Genomic DNA, 21,422 nt, shown 5'->3' on the forward strand with positions numbered 1-21,422 from the left:
CAAAGAATTATCTGGTCTAAAATGTCAATAGTGCTCAAGTAAAAAAAAAAAAAACCCACAAACTGGCTTCTATCTAGACAGCTGAAATTAAATACAACAGAACTCTTCTGCCAAAGTACAGGTAGTTTATCAAAGAAAATGGTATGATCCATAAATTTAATACTTCAAATCCCTGGAGTAAAACTCAACAATTTAATGTTAGTTCATGTCTTTTATTAACCCATACTCAATTACTTGTCTTCTGGTTTGTTGAAGCAATAGGTCAGACAACATTTGCCACAATAATGTCTGTCAAAGTGGCTGGCCATAAAAACTCCAGCACCGCATTCATCTGAAGGGCATTCCCGACGAAGGCGACTGATTTTGCCATTCTCATCCACCTAAAAAGTACAAAGCTGCTGTTAAGATAATTTTAAAACATTCCAAAGTCTAAGTGACTTAAAATTTTTAACCTTTTAATCACACAGTAATGGTAATTTCTAGTACTTACAAGCACACCAAATTTTCACCAGTAATTATTACAACAAAGTTCGGAGTTCATTAAAGTCCAGCTTTGCCAGAGTGGACAGAGCTAAGACCCAAACCCAGATTTGGAAGAAGCAACTAAAGGTGAACCCCATTATAAAAAGCTCATTCAAATACCAACCAGGAAAAAAAACAAACTTTTATATTAGACTCTGAAACCAGAGATGCCAACAAAATTTATTAATCTATAGGTAAAAACTTATTTTTTACAATCTGGCCCACCTTATAGTATTTCAGGACAGCCAGCTTAACCTTCTTTCTCTTATGCTTATTTTTCTTGGGAGTGGTGTAAGACTTCTTCTTCCTTTTCTTAGCACCACCACGAAGTCTCAACACAAGATGAAGAGTGGACTCCTGTTAACGAAACAGTCTTTAAAAATGATTATATTAATGCCATACTCAACTAGCATCATGCATCTTCCAACTGGATGTGGTAGGAAGTACACAATACCATAGATGAGGGAGTCGGGGAAAAGGTCTCTGATTTAACTAGCTTATAAGGAGACTAAATTACACCATGGGATACAATCTTCAAAATCCAGAATGTGAGGAACTACAGCAGTGCTTCTCAAATGTTAGTGTGGGAGTCACTTGGGAATCTATTGCTAATCTCCCCACTTTTGTGTATTGGTAAAAATTTTAAACATTTTTAAAGGACTGCTCTTTCCTCCAAACAGACCTTTTGAATGTTGTAGTCAGACAAAGTGCGTCCATCTTCCAGCTGCTTGCCAGCAAAGATCAGTCTTTGCTGATCAGGAGGAATTCCTAATGCAAAAAAACACCAAAAGAAAACCAAAAACCCAACAAATTAAGTCACAGCAAAACAAGCACATCTGCTATAGTTTTACAAAGTAATAATCCTGAATCAAATAAATGGTACTGATAACTGTCACCGAGTTCTTACTACAGGTTAGGCATGGTTTTAAATGTTTATAAATTTAACCTCATGTAATCATAACAATACTTAATACATGTCAATATAATGTTCACTTTGCAGATGAGGAAACTGTAGAGAACTGTAGGAAACTGTAGCTCGTCTAGATTGACACCTGTGAAATACACTGCAGCTTGGCTCCATCCTCACAAACGTTTTACTGTTCTTCCAAAAGTATTTCAATTTATTATCAATCACACCTCTCCCCACCCCACAAAGAGCAGGTATGTTTAGCGCCGACAGGTAGGAGCCTCATGGAGGTTAATATTCCTGAATTAGAAAATATTACTTGCCTTCCTTATCCTGGATCTTGGCCTTTACATTTTCTATTGTATCCGAGGGTTCAACCTATGAGTTTAAAAATGCAAATGTATTGGTAACACAGTAAGAAACTACAATACACGCTCAGTTCAATTCGAAGATCACAGAATCGTGCCGGGGCGAGGGGCGGAAGCCTCCCCCCCCATAGAGCTGCTCACTCACCCGGTGGGCAGGCTACCTCCCAGGGCTGCCACCCGCGAGGACACTTCCTCAGACCAGCCAGGTCCGGCGGTTGACGCTCGGCCCACACGTGCTCGCGCCTCCCTCCCCACCGCCGAACCCCGCTTCGGCCAGCAGGCCGGCACCACTAGGGAGGTGATAGGCCCAAACTTGAGGCATCGAAAACCAGCCCCAGATCCCTGCTCGGCAAACAACCCTCAATTCAGGGCCAGGTTTCAGACCCCAGACTCATAAACACGTTATAAGATAGAAAACAGCGGCGGTCCCGAAATCCACCTCAGTCCTTACTCAGGCCTTGGCTTTCTTACACCACTTGGCCCGTACCTCGAGGGTGATGGTCTTCCCAGTAAGGGTTTTCACGAAAATCTGCATCTTGACGGCGATTCCACCTGAGGTGGAGGTAGAAGAAGAGACGGGTTAGACCTGGGGACAGAGGAGAGGGTGACGGGTAGGCCGCTAGCAGAAGAACCCCGGAGCAGCACACACTCACCGCAGATGGCGGATCGGAAAGGAAGAGCTCCGCGCCGGCCCACAAGGTTTCCCGGCGCCCCCGGCGGAGGCCCCACCCCTTAGGCGACCACACCAAACGCCTGACTGCTGTCACCGCGGCTGTCTAACCACACGCCAGACTAGCTCGTCAACCTCATTTCTTCTTTCTCTTGCCTGGGCTTCTCTCTCACTTAAGCCTTCAGAATGACCTGGAGATAGTAGATTCACACACCTTAAAATATCTTTAAAAGGCTTTCTCCTCACAGTGGACATGGTTAAGAGGGTCTTTAGAAGGGGGTGGAGTTAAGGGGGCCTCATTGAAAAAAGGAGGAAATGGAAGTGTCTTTTGGGAATTGTAGTTTCCCACTGCTTTCTTTTGGCTAGGACTACTTATCCCAAGATGCAGTTCCACACTCCCGAGTTCCCTAGTTACTGTCTCCAAGCGCTGGAGTTGGGGTTTGCAGGAAGGGATTAAGGTGAGGAGGGAGGAAGGGTGAAGCGGAGTAATGGTGCCGGGGAAGGTGGAAACGGGTCGGAAGTGACTAAGAACAGAGGGTAAGAGGCTGGGGAAGGATAGTGAAACGAAAGCATCGTTCACCCACTTACGGAGGCGGTTAGGTGCGGAGCATCAGCCATGTACCAGCAGCCGCTCCCTCGGTCTGCAAGGAAAGGGAATTCCTGCGGCCAGCTCCAGACCGACTGAGAAATAAGTGATATCTTCAAAAGCTCGGGTTCATCCTTTTCTCGTTCTATCGCCCCTCCCCGCCTTCAGTCCCCAAGTCTCTGCTAGTCTAAGTAGTCTAAGGAATGTTCTGGGCTTGGTGTGTCACCCTTTGGTGTGAAATGGTTTAATACGTTGGAGAAATCTTAGGAGTTCTCAAATTTTAAAATGAAGCCATACAGGAAAGAAACCTGCGGAATGTTTATTTAGTTGTAGAATTTACAAATTTGGACGTTGGGAGTGGTGGCGAAGGTCCTAAGAGAAAGATTTTGGAGTATGTGTAAGGTTCTCTCCTGGCAAGGCGGGCCAATTAAAAGTGAGTTACATCCTTACCTTGGCTTTTCTCCACTGCACAAACCGCGGAATCCTTTCTAATGCATCCTACTAATGTCATCTCTTGATCTCTGTGCCTTCCGCGCAGCATCTCCATCCCCCAAATCAGGCCTTCCTTCATTTTCTCCTGGAAGAGTTCAGTATCTAACTTCTAACCTGTCTCTAGTCTTTCTCCTTTTCTAACCCACCTTCACCTTCCCTCCAAACCATTCTAAAAAAGTAAAAGTGATGACGTCATCATTCTACTTCTCCTTCAGTATAAAATCCAAATTCCTTAGTGCGATATTCAGTCTCTGCCTCCCTTACAGCCTAATCTGCCAAAGCTGTTTTTCGCTTTATATTATAACATTGAACTAATTGAAGTTACTGACTTAAGCTCTCTCCTGCTTTGGCACTTCTGAAGAATCCATTTCTTCTTCCTGGAACATTAATTTTTCTCTTATTCTGCTGAGTCTGCACCTTTCAAACAAAACTTGAAAGAGATGTCCATACGCATTGTCTCCCATTCTACTCTCTCCATGGACGGGACCCACTCCTGTCAAGCTTTTGTCCCCACCAGTCTAGTGGAATTTCTCTTGTGGTCACTAATCACCTCCACGTTACTAAATTTAATGGTCATTTAATCATATTTGATCTGTCTGTCAGCAGCATTTGAAACAGTTGGTCACTCCCTCCCTCTTTGAAACACTTTTCTTCGCCTCACTTTCAGGATACCTCTCTCACTTCTCTTTCTACTTCCCTGGACATACTGACTGGCTCGTTCAGTGCTTTCTCTTGACTTTGGAGTACTTCCCAAGGCCCAGTCCTTGCACCTCTGCTTTGTTTACATTTCCCAGGTCATTTTCATTCTATCTCGTAACTTTTAAATACCATTTATATACAGATGACTTACAAATTTATCTCTCACTGAGACCACTCATCTGAACTGCCGCTTCACATATCCTGCTGCCTACTCAACGTCTCTAATAGGCAAGCCCCAAACTCCTGATCTCATGAAATTTTTCTTCCTATCTCCATAAATGTCAATTCCCATCTTTGTAATCTTTAAGGCCAAACGTGTATGGTCATCTTTGACTGTTCTCTCATACATCTAATCCCTCAGCAAATCTTGGTTTTGTTTTCAAATATATGCAGAACTCTTCTCACCACCTGTGCTGTTACCACCCTGATTCTAGCCACCATTATCTTTCACTCAGATCATTGCAGTAGCCTCCTAACTGTTCTTCAGAGACCCTTGTCTTCACAGAGCAACAAGAGCGATTCTTTGAAAATGGAAGTCAACTTTCACTCTTCTACCCACAGCCCTCCAGTGTCTTCCCATCTCACTCTGAGTTAAGCCTAAATTCCTGAGTGAGGCCGTCACTCTAGCACTGTAGTGACTGGCGGCCACGATCCATTGCTCCTTCTGTCAAGTCTGCCCAGAGAAAGGGCACCTTTTTCTAAATGCATAAAGGTGCCTCATGGGCTGGTAGTGGTCTTGCCTTCAAGGTCCTGTGTCCTCCGTGGCCTCTGACCTCATCTCTTTCTTCTCTCCCTTTCTCATTCTCTTCTACCCCCAGTGGCCTTCTTGCTGTTCTTGTGATATACTGTCCTGCCTTGAGGCCTTCGGACTTGCTGCTCTTTCTGTCTCAACCACTCTTCTCCCCGGCATCTACATGACTTCACTTTTTTCAGTTTTCTGAAATGTCACTTTATCAGTGAGGGCTTTCCACTGCTGACTTAATGCCTTATAGAAAATAGCACCCTTCCCCCTTCCTTACTCTCTAGTGCTCATTCCTGTTTTATTTTCCCCTATCTGACATACTATATTTTTACTGTGTGTTTGTCTCTTTACTTGAATGTAACCTCTGGGAGGTTAAGGATTTTGTTTTGCTCAGTGCTATATCTCTAGTGTCTCGGATAGTGGCAGACACATAGAAGGTGCCCCAAAAATATTTATTGAATAAATAAATACAGCACAACTTAAACATTGCTCTAGATGTCGTTCTTTTAGGTGTTTCCCTGATGTTTCCCTGCCGTCTTACACAGAGTAGTGAGATGCCCCTCTGAGCTTTTGTAGCCCATGTACCCACTTCTGTCACACTGTTTTCTCTGCTCTATAGCAATGGCTGTTTTAAGTCCAGCCAGTAGACTTGACTGGGAACCCTTGTGACTTGTTTTCTCTGTATCCCTAAGTGTCTAATATGAATGAATGAGTGAAAAGTCATCTTGAGTGGGTTTAAATAACTCAGTGACATTTTGTAGATGCTGAGAACAATTGCTTCAGCTGTGTTCTGGTTTGGGGGCACTGCCAATCATGTCTTCTGAGCAGATCAGATAATTGCTCAGTGATTATTGATTATTAAGCAAATATTTTTTCAGTTTGTACTCTGATAGAAACTGTATTATGCCCTGGAAGGCATATGCAATAGGGAATAACATTTTGGTTCTTAATCTTGTCCAACTTGGAGCCTTTTGGGAGAGACAGAATATAAACAGAAAGTGTAACATGGTGTGGCCCCAGTGATAATACTATGATAGAGGAAGTGCACAGTACCCTGGGGTAACAGCAGCGGCACTTGACCAAGTGTAAGGGCTGAGATCTGAAAAACCAGTAAAAGTCAAGTGAATGAGAGCAGTTGTACTTGTGTACCTTGACCGGGGAGGGGAGGGGAGGAGTGAGGATGAGAGAGGGAAAGCAGGCATGGGAGAGAATTGTGCAAGACCCTAGGTAAGAAAGCAAGTTCGTGGGAGTGGGGGTGGGGTATGAGGCGGACAGGGCCACAAAAAGACTAAGTTTGGTCAGAGCATTTCTTAGGCTAAGGAACGGAACTTAGATTTTATCCTAAAAGTAATAGGAAGCCACTGGTGTTCAGATGTGACCATCCACTCCCAAATGATCACACCTATTTCTTCGTCCTTTCACTTTACATTTTACTACATGAAATTACATTGTTTATTTATTTATAGTCTGTCTCCCCTATTAGACTGTAAGCTCCAAGGAGCCAGGGACTTTATCTTATTTATTGCTCAATCTCTAGCTATAAAACAATGCCTGGTACTTAGTAGACACTCAATAAATACTGGTTGAATGAATGAATCAAGAAATGTATGTCTCATGTGGGAAAACTGTTGATCAATTTACGGGTTATTACCTTGTTGGAACTACTTTATGTTCATTTATAAATTGATTTTTTATTATCCAGTTCATCGAAATAAAGATAAATTAGGTCTTTTAAACTTTGAAATTATTTTGTTATCTCCCTCCTCCTATATACGGCCTATGGACAGTATTTATAGGCCATATGTGTTATTTCAGATAACCAGATATCAATTAGATTGCCAAAATGTGGTAAAATTGATTTAGACATTTATTCATCACAGCATTATTTATAATAGTGAAAATGTCCCATAGTGGGAGAATGGTTAAACAAATTGTAGTGTATCATACCGTGAAATACTATGCAATCATTAAGTTCTGTTTTTGAAAACTAACAACATGGAAAAGTATTTTTAATATTGAGTGAAAACAGGATACAAAACTGAATGTAGAGTGATCCTGATAAAATTTCAGAGAAAATACACCAAAACATTAAATAATCATTATGTTTGCGTGTTGGGATTCTGGATGATTTTTGGTTTTTCATTCATTTTCTTTGGTTTATATTTTCCAAAATTTATACCATGATTATATACTTCTATAATCAGATGGGGAGGGAGAGAGTTAAAATGTTTTTCCTTGCTAGACATTTTTAAAGAAGACATGGGTACTGTTTGATGTTAATATGAATCTCAGAGTCCACTTCTATCTATATTCAACTCTAGTAATGATTCTTCACTAAGAGAGCAGTGGAATGTAACTGCTTGAAAACGACTCAGAAAAGTACTGTTATCTTTGACATTGATGGATGGATTTTAAAAGAAGTCCTGATTTCTTTTTAGTTAGTACATTCATATTACAGATAAGAATTATAATAGTTTATTCTAAAAATAAATGTATGAACTATTTATAGCTACTGTGCACTGGATGATTGTGCTATGGCCAGGGAAGCATACAAGTAGAGAAGTATTTGACCTTATTTGTGTCATCAAGTTTCCAAACCGGTATTCCCACATGAAACAAATAAAATGCTAAACCTTTTGTGAGTAAGTGTTGAGTATTGAGAAGCCATTAATCATAGGATGCATATGCTTGGTTAGTAAGAATAGAACTCTTTATGGACTGGTGTTTGGTATTTCTATACCAAAGGGATAGCACATGACAGTAGAATAGATTAGACCATTTAATTCATAGGTTGAAATATTTAGCTCAGATCCACGGGACATTCTTTTTCTGGAGCAAATATACATTTATTTTAGATCATTGTTTGACTTTATTTTAAGCTTTAGATTAATTGATGATTTTTTTTTTTCTTTCAGGCTCATCAAAGTTTTGGCTTTGTTGCAAAAGCAAGTCAAGACTTAAATTTTCTCTGGTAAACAAGTATTCAGATTGTCACATATGTCGGTCCAAGAAATAAATAAACATGCAGTTCTCCCTCCTATCATTAGTAGAAGTGACAAGGAATTTTTGGAAAATATGCAAAGATACATAATGACAGAAACTGAAAGAGTGGGCTGTAATGAGGAAGGACCTGCCGATGAATATTACATCATATACCGAAACGTTTTTGATAAGGTATCTTAATGCTTTTATGACAATGGAGTTTTCCTGGGGAAGAAATGGTCTATCTTGACAACTAATACTCCCGTCTTAGTAACACCACTGCTTGTTTGACTACATTTGTCAATTTTGAGAAGTTCATCCAATTTGTCAGGAAGGGATGACTGGGGAAAATGCAATGCTGGATTTATTACTAGATAGTTAATGAGTAGTTTTAACTGTTTTAGCTTAAGGGCCGGCTATCAGTTTTTGAGCAACACCTGCCTGTGCCTTGTAACATTATTTTGACCTTCCATCTGAAAGTAGTAGTTCCTTGTTGTTTAGGGTTTGTTTGTGGTATCATTAGTCTTGGTTTAGATGTGATCTAGCATATTAAACTGAGACCCACTTGTAGATTAGAAGTCTAGATAGACATGGTAAACAAGGGATTTGACTAGACTATACATTGGAAATATGGAGATCAGATCGGAAAAGTGCTATGGCTTTATATAACATTTGATTTTGCTGTTCAAGCTTTTAGAAATACCTGTTTTTCCTTAGGAACAATTGCAGTTTGTTCATCAATTGTAATTTTTTTACATTGCTTTTCTTTTACTGCCAGCCCCCCATCCTTGGAAGATGCCCTGTCAGTAAAATAACTGAAATCAGCATCCTTTCCTCCTTACCTAGAAGAAATGGTTACTTATAAACTATTGGTTTCTGAGTAAAACAGCCACAGGCAAAATAGGAACTCAGTCTTTTGTTTAATTCTTGAACATTACACAGAGTCTTCTTTGTTCTCTAAATAAAAATATAGTGCCTCCCTATAAGAAAAAGTGAGTAGAAAGTAGTGTTAATACCAGTGGAATTAAGAAAATTGATGCATATCCGTAAGCGTATAAAATAGAGAAACATAATCTTTTCTTCCTTTTAAGTCATCTAGAAAATCCTTTAGAATTTTACATTGGCAGATTAGCTCCATTTTATATGTTGTTATGATCAATGATATTGCTTTTGGTGTTTTAGTCATTAAATAATATATTAGATGAATGTTTAAATGTATTTTGAATACGTTTAATAAATATCAAGAATCAAGCTAAGATTCTACTTCTGTGAAATCGGCACTGTGACATGCTTATCTTTGCATGCCCAAATGCTTACACTTGTTAGTTTTCTTACATTAAGAGCTGTCTGCTTTAAATTAGTATGTTTATAGTGAAGTCATTTTGGAGGTCGTGTCAGTAAACCTAATTCTTAGAGAAAAGACATTGGATTAAATAAAAGATAATGTCTGCATCTATAGTCCTTTTCTCCCTACCCCCCAGTCTTTCCATTTGGACTATTTGTACATTATATAATTATAAATTGTACATTGTGAAGAATCCTGTTCTTCAGGGCTGAGAGGGGATCTGAAATAGAAATCGTTTGATACAGAAGCGTTTCTTCTAGCTTCTCAATAAGACAATTCGCCTTTCCATTTTCACATTGTTCCAGCACATTTCATTGTTGATAAACTGTTAATGACTGCCTTCTCTAATCTTCCTTCCCTCTTGGAAGGATCTAGTTGGTCAGAAGATGAAAATACCAACTTGCATCTCTGAGTACTTGAAACCAGAAAACAAATATCAAATCTGTTTTAACTGGAGAATCATACTGGAATGAAAGCGAGGACTGCATGAGAATCATAACCAGAGTTGAGTGTAGTTTGTAGAAAGAGATGAGAACTTAGTAAGCAAAGAAAACCAAAACTTGAAGAGTGAGCTTCTGTGGAAGTGGGTGAATTATTGAGTCAACTAGACTCTTGAAAGTGGCTGGCCTTTTGTGTTTCCGGTAGCATGGTGTACAAATAGTCTAGATCCATATATAGGAGCTGAGGTGGAATGAAACCATTCCAATGCTCCCTCAGACCCCTGTACCTGGTAAGTATAACTCTGGTTTTCTGGCATTTAATGGAAGCCTTAATACAGGAGCCTCACACTTGAATGCCTGCAGAGGCCAAGTCAGTCATATATAAGAATTAAGTGGGGTTGCTATAAGAGAAGAACGAATCATGGGTGACTGGGAGTATGAAGAACCAATTCTATCTAAAGCTCCAGCTGGTTATTGTCATTAGGGAATAGTGGTTGGTTCAGTGATGGTAGGTATTTCATAGTTTTTCAAGAGAAGCTGGAAATAATGGTTTTCCAGGTGAAATTTCCTAAATTTTAAAATATTTTGTGTGTCAAGCAAAACTGTTCTACCTATGGCAGGCTAGTCTATCTCCTTTATTTTAATGCCTTATCTGTGCATTCTCAAAGGTTCTGAAATGGGAGCTGATCATCATATCACTACAAGTCTCTTTTCTATCCATTAATGAGTTGGATTGTTGTAGCGCATCTCAGAGGTATGTGGAGAGGAGGATGGCTAGGAACAGTGCAGTGCTTAGTTTCAAAGACCACAGATTTATGGCTTCTATTTTATTTAAGTTTCCTGGGTGACAGACTTCATGATTTTTGTAAATAGGTATTAGGTTGGTGCAAAAGTAATTGCGGGGGCCGGCCCGGTGGCTCAGGCGGTTAGAGCTCCATGCTCCTAACTCCGAAGGCTGCCGGTTCGATTCCCACATGGGCCAGTGAGCTCTCTCAACCACAAGGTTGCCGGTTCGACTCCCCCAAGGGATGGTGAGCTGCGCCCCCTGCAACTAGAAGTGGCAACTGGACCTGGAGCTGAGCTCTGTGCCCTTCACAACTAAGACTGAAAGGACAACAACTTGAAGCTGAATGGCACCCTCCACAACTAAGATTGAAAGGGCAACAACTTGACTTGGAAAAAAGTCCTGGAAGTACACACTGTTCCCCAATAAAGTCCTGTTCTCCTTCCCCAATAAAATCTTTATTAAAAAAAAAAAGTAATCGCGGTTTTTGCAATTATTTTTAACCTTTTAAACCGCAATTACTTTTGCACCAACCTAATAGTGTGGTCATGTCGAAAAGGCAACCAGTGTCTCCCACCCAAATATCCTCTCCTCATACTTGCCATTGATCAATAATTTCCTCATACCATTTCTTGATAGACCAGATGTCTTCCTGGATAGTTTTTTCTAGATATTGTCTAGCAAACAGAAAACCAGTGGGGGATACCAGAGACTAGTGATCTAGCAGAGGTAAAAAGCATAATTGTAGCTTCAGAGACATTATGAATTGATTACATGTATTCCCTTTGTACATCAATCCCTTCTAAAATCCCTGTGAGCAGAATTTGAAAACCATAAATTATTTATATATTTTGTGTTTTTTTTTTACTTATTTAAAATGTTTCTTATTTTTACATGGGTAATGCATACACAAGATTAACTGAAAAAAAAAAAGAAAAGAAAAAGAACCAATAAAGAACAGTATACAATTAAAAGTCAGGTTCTCCTATCAGACCCTGCTCCCCCTTTCCTCCTTTACAGGCATTCACTGTTTCTATTTTCTTGCATCATCCTTCCAGCGATATTCTGTACTTAAACAACATTGTAAACCATCAATGTATAGTGAAGAAGGGTTTTCTAGAGTTTTATTTGCTATCGTGGGAATAGAAATACAGTTTGAGAATTGAGAGTATTGATCAGCCAGTAGGAGCTGATGGGTTAGAAAAACAGGGAGATGAAGGGAATCCAGGAGTTTAAGGTCTGAGTGAAGTCAGAGACTAGATTCGGAGGTCGTAAGGGACTATATGTAATTATATTTAAAAGATCCAGAATTGGCATAATTAGACCTTGTATTGTTTTTCGCTGACATCATACAATATGTGTGTTCATACCAAGTAGAGCAAAAATGTGATATTTTTCTCATATTTAAGCTCCCAGTATTGTTATTTACAAAGCACATGTTCAGTAAATAATTGTCTTTAATACTCAGTCATAGTTATATTGCTAAGTGCAACTCAAATTTTAGTCTTCTAATTGTGTACCATGTTTCATTTTAAAAATAATCTATAATGCTATTTGCAAGCCTTTTGATCCATAGTCTGCTAGAAAAAATGCAGTACCATAGGCAGAAAAATCATATTTCAGGTAATAGAATATGTCACTGCATACAAATCCATTCTTACTTCAATCAAAAAAGAATATGATGCCTTTATTGAGACAATAAAGAAAGGCCAAAGAACAGCATTTCATCTTCATGGAAAACTTAAAGTTTTGGCAGCAGAGCCCACAGCGTTGGTATATCACAGGAAAAGAATCACCCAACTTGAAGCAAAGTAAGTATATTAGTAAGTTGCACAAAAAAAGGGATAATTGTTACTTGGTTGTATTAACTACCTAATGTAACTATAGCCAGTTGTTCTCAGTCTTTTTGGATTTCAATTTTCTTTTAAAGCCATGTTTCCATGTTACCCTTCCTACAACTTGAAATTACTATATTTTACATGTAAAATTCTCTTTGAGAGTTTTATATCTCTTAGGGTAATCGGAGGCACATTGTAGTATCATAAAATGAGGATGCGGGTAATCGCTCCAGGTAATTTCTTGCATGGAAGATTTGATAGTACAATTTCATGATTACCACCTGAATTAGAACACTTAATCCTGTGATACAAAAACGTAACCTATTAGGAGAGGAGAAAGTGCTCACACTTGTTGAGTAGTCTCATATTTCCAGTAGTGATTCGTTCGGTAAGTGATGGACATGTTATTTTTATAGATAATTTCAAATCAACTTGAAATATTATGCAAAGTTTGACCTTCATTTCTAGTGATATGGCTGGCTAAATGTTGGATCTTTCTATTGGGGAAAAATGCTACATAAAATATGTTTTAAAACTCTTTCCAAAAACAACAGGAAGTTGACAAGATAGTAAGAGAGTATCAGGGCAAAGTCACAACAGAAGACAAAAGATAAGAGGAACATTAAAGCTTCTTTGGGCCTGAGAGCATTTATTAAAACTGGTGACCATAAGCTTCAGTTTTCACTATGGCATAGAGGGACAAAAGACAGAATCCAGTATCTGCCCAAGGGCTGTAGTCTACTGGGAAATCCTCCCCATATAAAGCTGGAATGATAAAGGGCTATACCCTTAAAGAGTGAACCAAGGGTAAACTTGGAGACTGCATAAAAAATTACCTCCTGCTCAGACTGCTAACAGGTAATGGCTTATTTTTGAGATGATGAAATATTCTGGGACTAGAAATGGTAGTGGTTGCACAATTCTGAATATACCAAATTTCACTGAATTGTATACTTCACAAGGGTGAATTTGAAGGTATATGGACTATATCAGTAAAGCTATTATATAAAAAAAGAGGATAGAGTGAAAAGGTCATGTTTAATGACAACTCTGAAAGGGAAGAGAATATGGGACAGGGACAATATTTGAAAGGGTAATGGCTGAGAATTTTCTAAAACTGGTGAAAGATAGCAATTTACAGATTTAAGAAGCCCAAAGAATATTAATAACTAGATTTATTTTAGTGAAATTGTCAAAGAGACCATAAAAGCTTCTGGAAGGGGCAACAATTAGATACCTTCTCAACCATGTTGTAGCACATATTGGGACTTCATTCCTTTTTTTGGCTGAATAATAATCCATTGTATGTATATACCATATTTTGTTTACTTATCCATTGATGAATAGTTGGGTTGTTTCCACCTTTGGCTGTTGTGAATAATGCCACTATCAACAGTCATGTACAAGTGTCTATGTGAGTCCCTGCTTTCAATTCTTTGGAAAGTCTGTTTATTTTTAACGGCTTCCTTCCACAAGCATAAGTTTATTTGGATGAAAGCCAAAAGGTATTTTATTTCCAAAGTCTTTCTTTCATTAGTACTGTAAGCTCTTGTTCTGAGCCATCTGTAATTACCAAGAACTCTATATAATAATCAGATGCAGACAGCAATTATCCACTGTCAAACTTGTTTTTAATGTGCCAAAACCCTGTGACATTTATGTATCCAATTTATTTTAATTTGTTATTTTTTTCCCAGGGCCAACATATCACTGATAAGCTAAGAAGTAAACTTCAAATAATGCTTAAAAGTTTATATCTACTTGGTCTTTAAGATCCCTATTTCTAGATGAACTCAGTTTTATCTCCAAGAAGTGCTATCATTCCTCTAGCTCTAGGATCAAAATTACTATAGTAGGCTGCTTAATAGCCCCAAAGATATCAGGTCCTAATCCTGGGAACCCAGAAATGCTACCTTATTTGGAAAAAAGGATTTTTGCAGAAGTGATTACATTAAAGATCTTCAGATAGGGAGATTATCCTGGATTATCCAAGTGGGCTGTCGCAAGTGTCACAAGTTTACTAACCTCAGTCACAAGTGACCTTAGAGAGGCAGAGGAAGCATTGACACAGGCACCAAGAGGGAAGACAATGGGACCACAGAAGCAGAGATTGAAGTGATGCGGCCACAGAAGAGACGGCAAGGAACAGATTCTCCCCGCAGCTTCTAGAGGAAGCACAGCCCTAATAGCACTTTGATTTTCGCCCAGTGATACTGATTTGGGACGTCTGGCCTCCAGAACTGTGAGAGAATAAATTTCTGTTATTTTAAGCCACCAAGTTGGTGGTAATTTGTTATGTAGCCATAGGAAACTAATACAATTACTTATGAAAATAATTTTTAAATTGCAAATGTAATTTTCAAGTAAAGGGAATAGATATAGTACTTGTGGCCAAAAGATGTTTATGCTCAATGCTTATACATTTCCAGTAAGGTTACGAATCATAGTATAAGATTTTATTGATGCTCTGAAAGAAAACTGGTCCTCACTTGTGAAGCTAGTAAACTTTTAGCGGCACTGTTTATTGTAAACTTCCACCTAAGTCCATAATGGTTCAAAATGATAATTAGCCACAATAAAGTAATGATTTAACCTCTTTAAATATGATAATTAAATAAGTTAGTTGAAAGAAACATAAGAAAGCCTTTATGTTTTTCAGAATAAGGGTTTTTGAAAATGAGTCTTCAAAAATTCAACTGCAAATAGAGAAAATGAAACAACTTAGGGCAGAGTATGACACGAAAGAAGTAAAATATTGTACTTTCTCCAAAGATCCTTCAAAACCTATCCCAGGTACTCTATTTTGTTTCAAATATTTGAAAGAAATTCTAACTGTTCCCAGTTACTGCCTATTATACAAATTAATATATATGTGCCAAGTGTACCAGGATTTAAAGCCAAACTTTACAACTAGCCAGGACTCTAGGTAGAAACAAGGGAATGAGAAAACTTAACCCTAAAAGATAAGAAGAGTTACAGTCTGACTAGATTATATAAAGTATAATCAGTGGTTCTTAAAGTGTGATTCCTGTGTCAACATTAACTGGGAAACAGATAGAAATGCAAATTCTTTGGCCCCACTGCAGACTTCCTGTGTCAGAAACTCCAGAGATGGGAGTGGGGTGAGGGTGGGCGTGGAACCCAACAGGCAGTGTTTTAACAAGTTCTCCAGGTTATTCTGATGTACTCTAAAGTTTGAGAACCCGTGGTATAATATACGAAAAAACTGTGGTGTGTTATGTTCTGGTGAATATTGTTCTCATAGTGATGTCAGCATTCCCTGGTTCCTCATCTTTAGCTAAACTACACACATTTGAAGAAACTGGAATGTATCTGAAATACATCCAACGATGTTGAGAGGTTTGTATAATGAATAGATAGAGGAATTACAAATATTCCTCCTGGAGAAAAGAAAGTCTTTGAGACTAGGTAACTGTATTCAAAACTTTTATGAAATTCAACTAGCATTTATCCAGAGGCAGAATCAATAGGTGGGCATTTTATGAAGTCAGATTCGGTTTCAGTGGAAGAAGCTATGTCTTGAAATAATGAGCTACTTCCATACCAGAGGATTTCAACTGAGGGGGCATGATCAGCCTGTCTGGTGGAAACAGGGACTAGATTCTCTTTCAAATGTAAAATGATGACTTACAAACTATAAATAAGAAACATACGAGTAAGTACAAAATAACTGACAAATTGATTAAATGCTGAGAGGATTCAGGGTAAGGGAATGATTAAAAGCGAGTAAGATTAATCCAGAGGAGTTCCTGGAAGAGAATGTTGAGGTCCGCCTTTAAAGGCAACAATTAGCCTCAATGAGAAGGGAAATCGTTTGAAGTGTGTGTGTGTGTGATGAATAATGAATAGCAGGGACAATTAGGGAGACAGAAGTAAAGATATGGTTGGCATTTATAAGCTTTGCATGGGAGAGAATGAGCAGATTATCCTGGGGTTAGCTCTAGTAGATTAAAGGAAGATTTGCTTAGGAATCACTAGGCAGAAATCCTGAATTGTTAAGCAGAAGGTCTTGGTGTCATTAACAGTGATATTTAGGGGTTTGCAAGGTGTAGTTATGAGGTTATTAAAATTATCTTTTCGATAATTTCTTCATTGATGATATGTTTAAAGCTGCTAGCCATTTAAAATTGTATGTTAATTCTCTTCATGTTTAGTAAACTACAAGTTCATGCTACCATTTCTTAATTATTTCCCAATTCTCTGACCTATTTTGCTAAGACTTGCTGTTTGAGTGCAAGAGTCCCACACACGGCTTGGCTTGTTTGATTTGTTCCTTTTCCTCACAGGCATGACTCTCCAAGAATCCGTCAATTTAGATGCTCTCACGAAATACCTGAAACATCTCGAAGATAAATATGCTGAAATTAAACAAGTTATGTCAGAAAAATATGTACCAGCTCAGAGAAAGGCTGATTTAGATAAGGAAATGGTTGTGATATTAAAACGGCGAGATGTAGCTGAAAATCTGAACAAAGAATTACAGTTTCGGTATGCAAGTTGATTATGTTTTTTAAAGTCTGAAGCTTATGTTTGTATTTATTCTAACATTTCATTATTTGATTTTAGGTTGAGTATATTGTTGATGTTTTTTATCTTTATAGTTGTCAAAGACTGCAGATTATTTCTTATGCACTTACTTCATGGGTAAAATCTGATAGGAGCTGCTCATTTCAAGACTTCGTGAAGCAAATTCAGAAAACTAAAGATTTCCACGGTAGTTTATCTATATATTTGATTAACATAAATAATGGAAAACATTACTTTTTTTTTCCCCAAAAAAAGCTAAACAGTGAGGATTTTCCTATTCTGAATTTAAAAGAAAGCAAAAATGTACTTATTTCTATCGGGTCTCTGTTACCCTATGGGCTTCTTCCTTCAACAACTGACGGATATTGGTAAAGAGTAGACTTGGTGCCCCAAAGAGACAATACTTGAAAATGTACCTGAAAATAAGGAAGAAAGGGAAAGGGAAACCACTCAGTTTAGAAGAGGTTGGTGCTGTTCGAAACCAAAGCATTAAGTTGTTGGTATTAGACATCTATATGTTTATTATTTTCTATTGATTTATAACCTTCAGTATCATCCAGTGGGTCTTTCAATATTGACAGGTGACCAAGGCATTGTTGAAGAGCTATATGAAGATGATCCAGGCAAGGCAAAAGAAGCTGAAATTTTGCTTCACTACATTGAAAGGCAAATATTTGGAAAGATTTGGTTTTTCTTGTTAACAGAATATTGTATTTATTTAATATGTATTTAAGTAGTTATTAAATGCATATTTAATATTTATTAAATGTTTAGCATTTATTTAGCATATTGATGAGTTGTAATTTCTAGCTTTTGTATCTTTAAAATTCTATTCTAGTAGACAAATTAGAAAATAAGCTAGAATTTAAAATAAAAGACTCTTTGGTGAAAAAAATACTAGATTGATAGTGTAGGAAATATTTCAGAGGATATAGGTGGATTGTAGTGTTGATTTAAGTTTTATTTCTATTTTTTTTGTATTCCCTAACCATCAGCCTGATGTTACAAAATGTTTTTGACAATGTTTTCTTGAGTCGGATTATCCTAGCCAATTCAGACTTTTTTTCTTATTATTTCCATCCTGTGACATATTAAGAAGGCATTTGTCTGCCTAATTCATATTAAGTTATTACATATGGTGTACAACAGAGGTTCAAAGAGACTTAAGAATTTATTCTTTAAGAGGTTAATTCATAGCCTATAAGGCCAATATGTAATGAACACATGTAATATTCTTAGTCTTACATGTTAAACAATTTTCAACTGTTGATTTGCTTTTTGATATGGTACAAAGAAGGAATAAAGATCATTTTGGGGGTCACCAAAGCCTGTGTTATTTTCTTACACTGTATGCTTCTCTAAGTCTGCCAGCTTTAGATATGAGAGAAAAACCCTTTGTCGAGGTTAAAAGTGTTATGTATTTTGCTTAATATCACTTTAGTGTGTTTTTTCCTCCGGGGTTCCACATTCATTTGCAATGCTGTGTAAATGCTGTTTGCTATAGTTTTATTAATTGTGAAGTAAGGGCTGATTTGAAGACATCCTGCCCTAGAAAGAGGAATAGAGGCTTAAGTTATTTGAACTATTATCTTTTTTTCTTGTGTTAGTCTCAATTTAATTGGGACTCTAATGCCTGGCAGAGCAACATAGGCTTCTGAATACCAAGGGCACTTCTTGATCTTCAACTTGGCAGCCTTTGTGTTCAATTAACATTTCCCCTAGGCTGAGCCTCTAAGCAGATTGCCCTTCTTTCCCCTGACATCCCCTTTAATCTGGAGATGATATGAGAGAAAAAAAAAATCCGAGCTCATTGTAAAGCTCCTTCAAGTTTTTTCCATTTTCTGTGGCTTGCTGTAAGTATTACAGATCAGGTTCAAAGTCAGCTGGCAGGTAAGAGTTTTATTCTGAGGCTATAAAAATGACAGAATATGAGAGAAAGAAGTGAAAGAACATCCTACAGTGTTAATAAATCTAGTTGTTTATTAGAATTGCTTTTCTATATTATTGTGCCACTGTGGTTAGTCTGTATTAGACTTTTCTAATTAGTTTTCTTTTTTTGTGTACTATCTATCTTGTATAATGAAATGTGCAATGGTTGTAGGTTCAGTGAATTAATCGCACTTGGTGAATATGAAAAGGCAGCTTGTTTTGCAGCGAACAGTCCTAGAAGAATTCTTCAAAACATTGGGACAATGAATAAATTTAAGGGTAAGCATTTCTGTCTGAACCTTATATATGTATGCAAATTATATTTTCACCCCTGATAGAATGGAAAAAGTATTGAACTGGGAGACTAAAGATCTAGGCTCCAGCCATATCTGTACTATTTGCTCAGTTTCCTAAGCTGTAACTTTAAAGAGTTTGATTAGGTTTTCTAAATTAAATTATGAAATATTTCAAGTATATAGAAAAGTATAAAGAAACATGTAACAGCCATGTTCTATTAAGATTTAATAAATGTTAATATTTTGTCAATTTTTTCTACTCCCTTCTAAAAATAGCTTTGTTGTTGTAAGTTGACATACATACAACAAATTATACATATTTAAAGTACACAATTTGATAAGTTTTGACATGTGTATCATCCAAAAGTTCCCTCATTCCCCTTAATGGTCCCTCTCTCTCTCTACTCCTCCCCTCACCTTTCTCTCTCCCTCCCACAGCCCCCCCCCCCCACTCCCGCCAAACTCCCAGTCCTTAGGCAACCACTAGTCTGCTTTCAGACTGCTTTGCATTTTCTAAAATTTTATGTAAATGGATTATATAGTAGGTATTCTTTTTTGACTGACTTCTTCCACTCAGCATAATTATTTTGAAATTCATCCATGTTGTTGTGTTTATAATTCATTCTTTTTACTTATGAGTAGTATTCCATTGTATGAATACAAGTCCTTTATCAGATAAGTGACTTGCAAATATTTTCTCTTAGTCTGTGGCTTGTCTTTTAATTCTCTTAACCATATCTTTCTAAGGGTATACGTTTTTTAATTTTGTTGAAGTCCAATTTGAGATATTTTTCTGTTATGGATCTTGATGTTTGTTAGTATTGTACCTAAGAAATCTGTGCCTAATCTGCAGAGATTTTTCTCCTAATTTTTTTCCTAAGGATTTTATAGTTTTAGGTTTACATTTAGCTCTGTGAGCCACTTTGAGTTAATTTTTATATATGGTGCAAGGTATTTGTCAAAGTTTATCCATTCATTAGTTGATGGTCATTTGGAATGTTCCCACTTCTTGGCTGTTATGAATAATGCAGCTATGAACATTTGTGCACAAATTTTTGAGTGAACATGTTTTCATTTCTCTTGGCAAAATACTTGGGAATGGAGTTGCTAGGTTATATGGTAACAGTATGTTAATATTTGATCTCATTGTGGTTTTGATTTGTATGTCCCTAATGACTAACAAAGTTGAACATCTTTTCATGTGTCTACATTTGTATGTCTTTTTTGGAGAAATGTCTATACTTTGTCCATTTAAAAATTATATTATTTGTGCTTTTATTAATGAGTTGCAAGAGTTCTTTCTATATTCTGGATAAAAATCCCTTATCAGATAAATGATGTGCAAATATTTTCTTCCAATCTGGGGATTATCCTTTCACTTTCTGGATGTTGTTTTTTGTTGCAGAAAAGTTTTTAATTTTGATGAAGTTCAGTTTACCAGTCTTTTCTTTTATGGCTGTGCTTTTGCTATTGTATCTAAGAAATCTTTGCCTAACTTAAGATCCTATGTTTTCTTCTTTTTTAAAAAGATTTTTATTAAAATATAGCTAGCATACAACATTATATTAGTTTCAGGTGTAGACCATAGTTATTCAGCATTTATATACCTAAAGAAGTGATCGCCATGATAAGTCCAGCAATCATCTGACATCGTACCACGCTATCACAATACTATTGACTATATTCCCCATGCTGTACGTTACATCCCCTTATTTGTTTTATACCTGGAAATTTGAACCTCTTAGTCCCCTTTTTTAATTTTTCAATTACAGTTGACAGTCAATATTATTTTACATTAATTTCAGGTGTACAGCATAATGGTTAGACATTTATATAATTTAAGAAGTGATCTCTCCCTGACTAATCTAGTACCTACCTGGCATTATACGTAGTTTTTACCATAATATTACCAATAATATTACCATATTATTGACTCTATTCCCTATGCTTTACTTTACATCCCCATGACTACTGTGTAACAACCAATTGGTACTTGTTAATTTCTTCCCCTTTTTCACCCACCCCAAACCCCCTCCCATCTGACAATCATCAAAATGTTCTATTTATGGTTTTGTTTGTTTATTTTTTCTTTAGATTCCACATATAAGCGAAATCAATTTGCATGTGACATACCCGACTCAGCACATTACTCTCCAGGTCCATCCATGCCACCACAGATGGCAAGAACCCAGTCCCTTCCCAATATTCCACTGTATATACGGGGGCAAAGGGGGGGGGGTGCCAAAAAAATGTATACAAGTGAACACTTGGGTC

At 37.4% G+C, this 21,422-nt stretch overlaps 2 protein-coding genes across 4 annotated transcripts in view; one reads left to right on the forward strand and one right to left on the reverse strand.

Moving 5' to 3' along the window:
* Nucleotides 1-191: 191 nt before the first annotated feature.
* On the reverse strand, nt 192-2,521 carry RPS27A (ribosomal protein S27a). Its single transcript, XM_019719679.3, is given in 7 exon segments — nt 192-301; nt 303-380; nt 748-879; nt 1,205-1,290; nt 1,753-1,807; nt 2,285-2,349; nt 2,451-2,521. Coding segments are annotated over 6 exon segments (438 nt in total). The 5' UTR covers nt 2,333-2,349; nt 2,451-2,521; the 3' UTR covers nt 192-262.
* A 299-nt stretch (nt 2,522-2,820) lies between these two features.
* The window catches only part of CLHC1 (clathrin heavy chain linker domain containing 1), a 34,120-nt gene continuing 15,518 nt past the window's right edge, over nt 2,821-21,422 (forward strand). The window contains exons 1-8 of one of the 3 annotated variants that reach the window (XM_019719586.3): nt 2,821-2,925; nt 7,902-8,160; nt 12,161-12,348; nt 15,035-15,168; nt 16,683-16,884; nt 16,998-17,110; nt 17,505-17,589; nt 19,025-19,131. In XM_019719586.3, the coding sequence (XP_019575145.3) occupies nt 7,984-8,160; nt 12,161-12,348; nt 15,035-15,168; nt 16,683-16,884; nt 16,998-17,110; nt 17,505-17,589; nt 19,025-19,131 (1,006 nt within the window). In that variant the 5' untranslated portion in view covers nt 2,821-2,925; nt 7,902-7,983. Of the gene's footprint in view, nt 3,005-7,901; nt 8,161-12,160; nt 12,349-15,034; nt 15,169-16,682; nt 16,885-16,997; nt 17,111-17,504; nt 17,590-19,024; nt 19,132-21,422 lie in introns of those variants that run through there. The other 2 variants (XM_019719596.3, XM_019719604.3) reach the window with 2 other exon arrangements.

The sequence above is a fragment of the Rhinolophus sinicus genome, chromosome 2, assembly GCF_057876585.1.
Source record: "Rhinolophus sinicus isolate RSI-liver-muscle chromosome 2, RSI-T2T, whole genome shotgun sequence".
Taxonomy (NCBI): domain Eukaryota; kingdom Metazoa; phylum Chordata; class Mammalia; order Chiroptera; family Rhinolophidae; genus Rhinolophus; species Rhinolophus sinicus.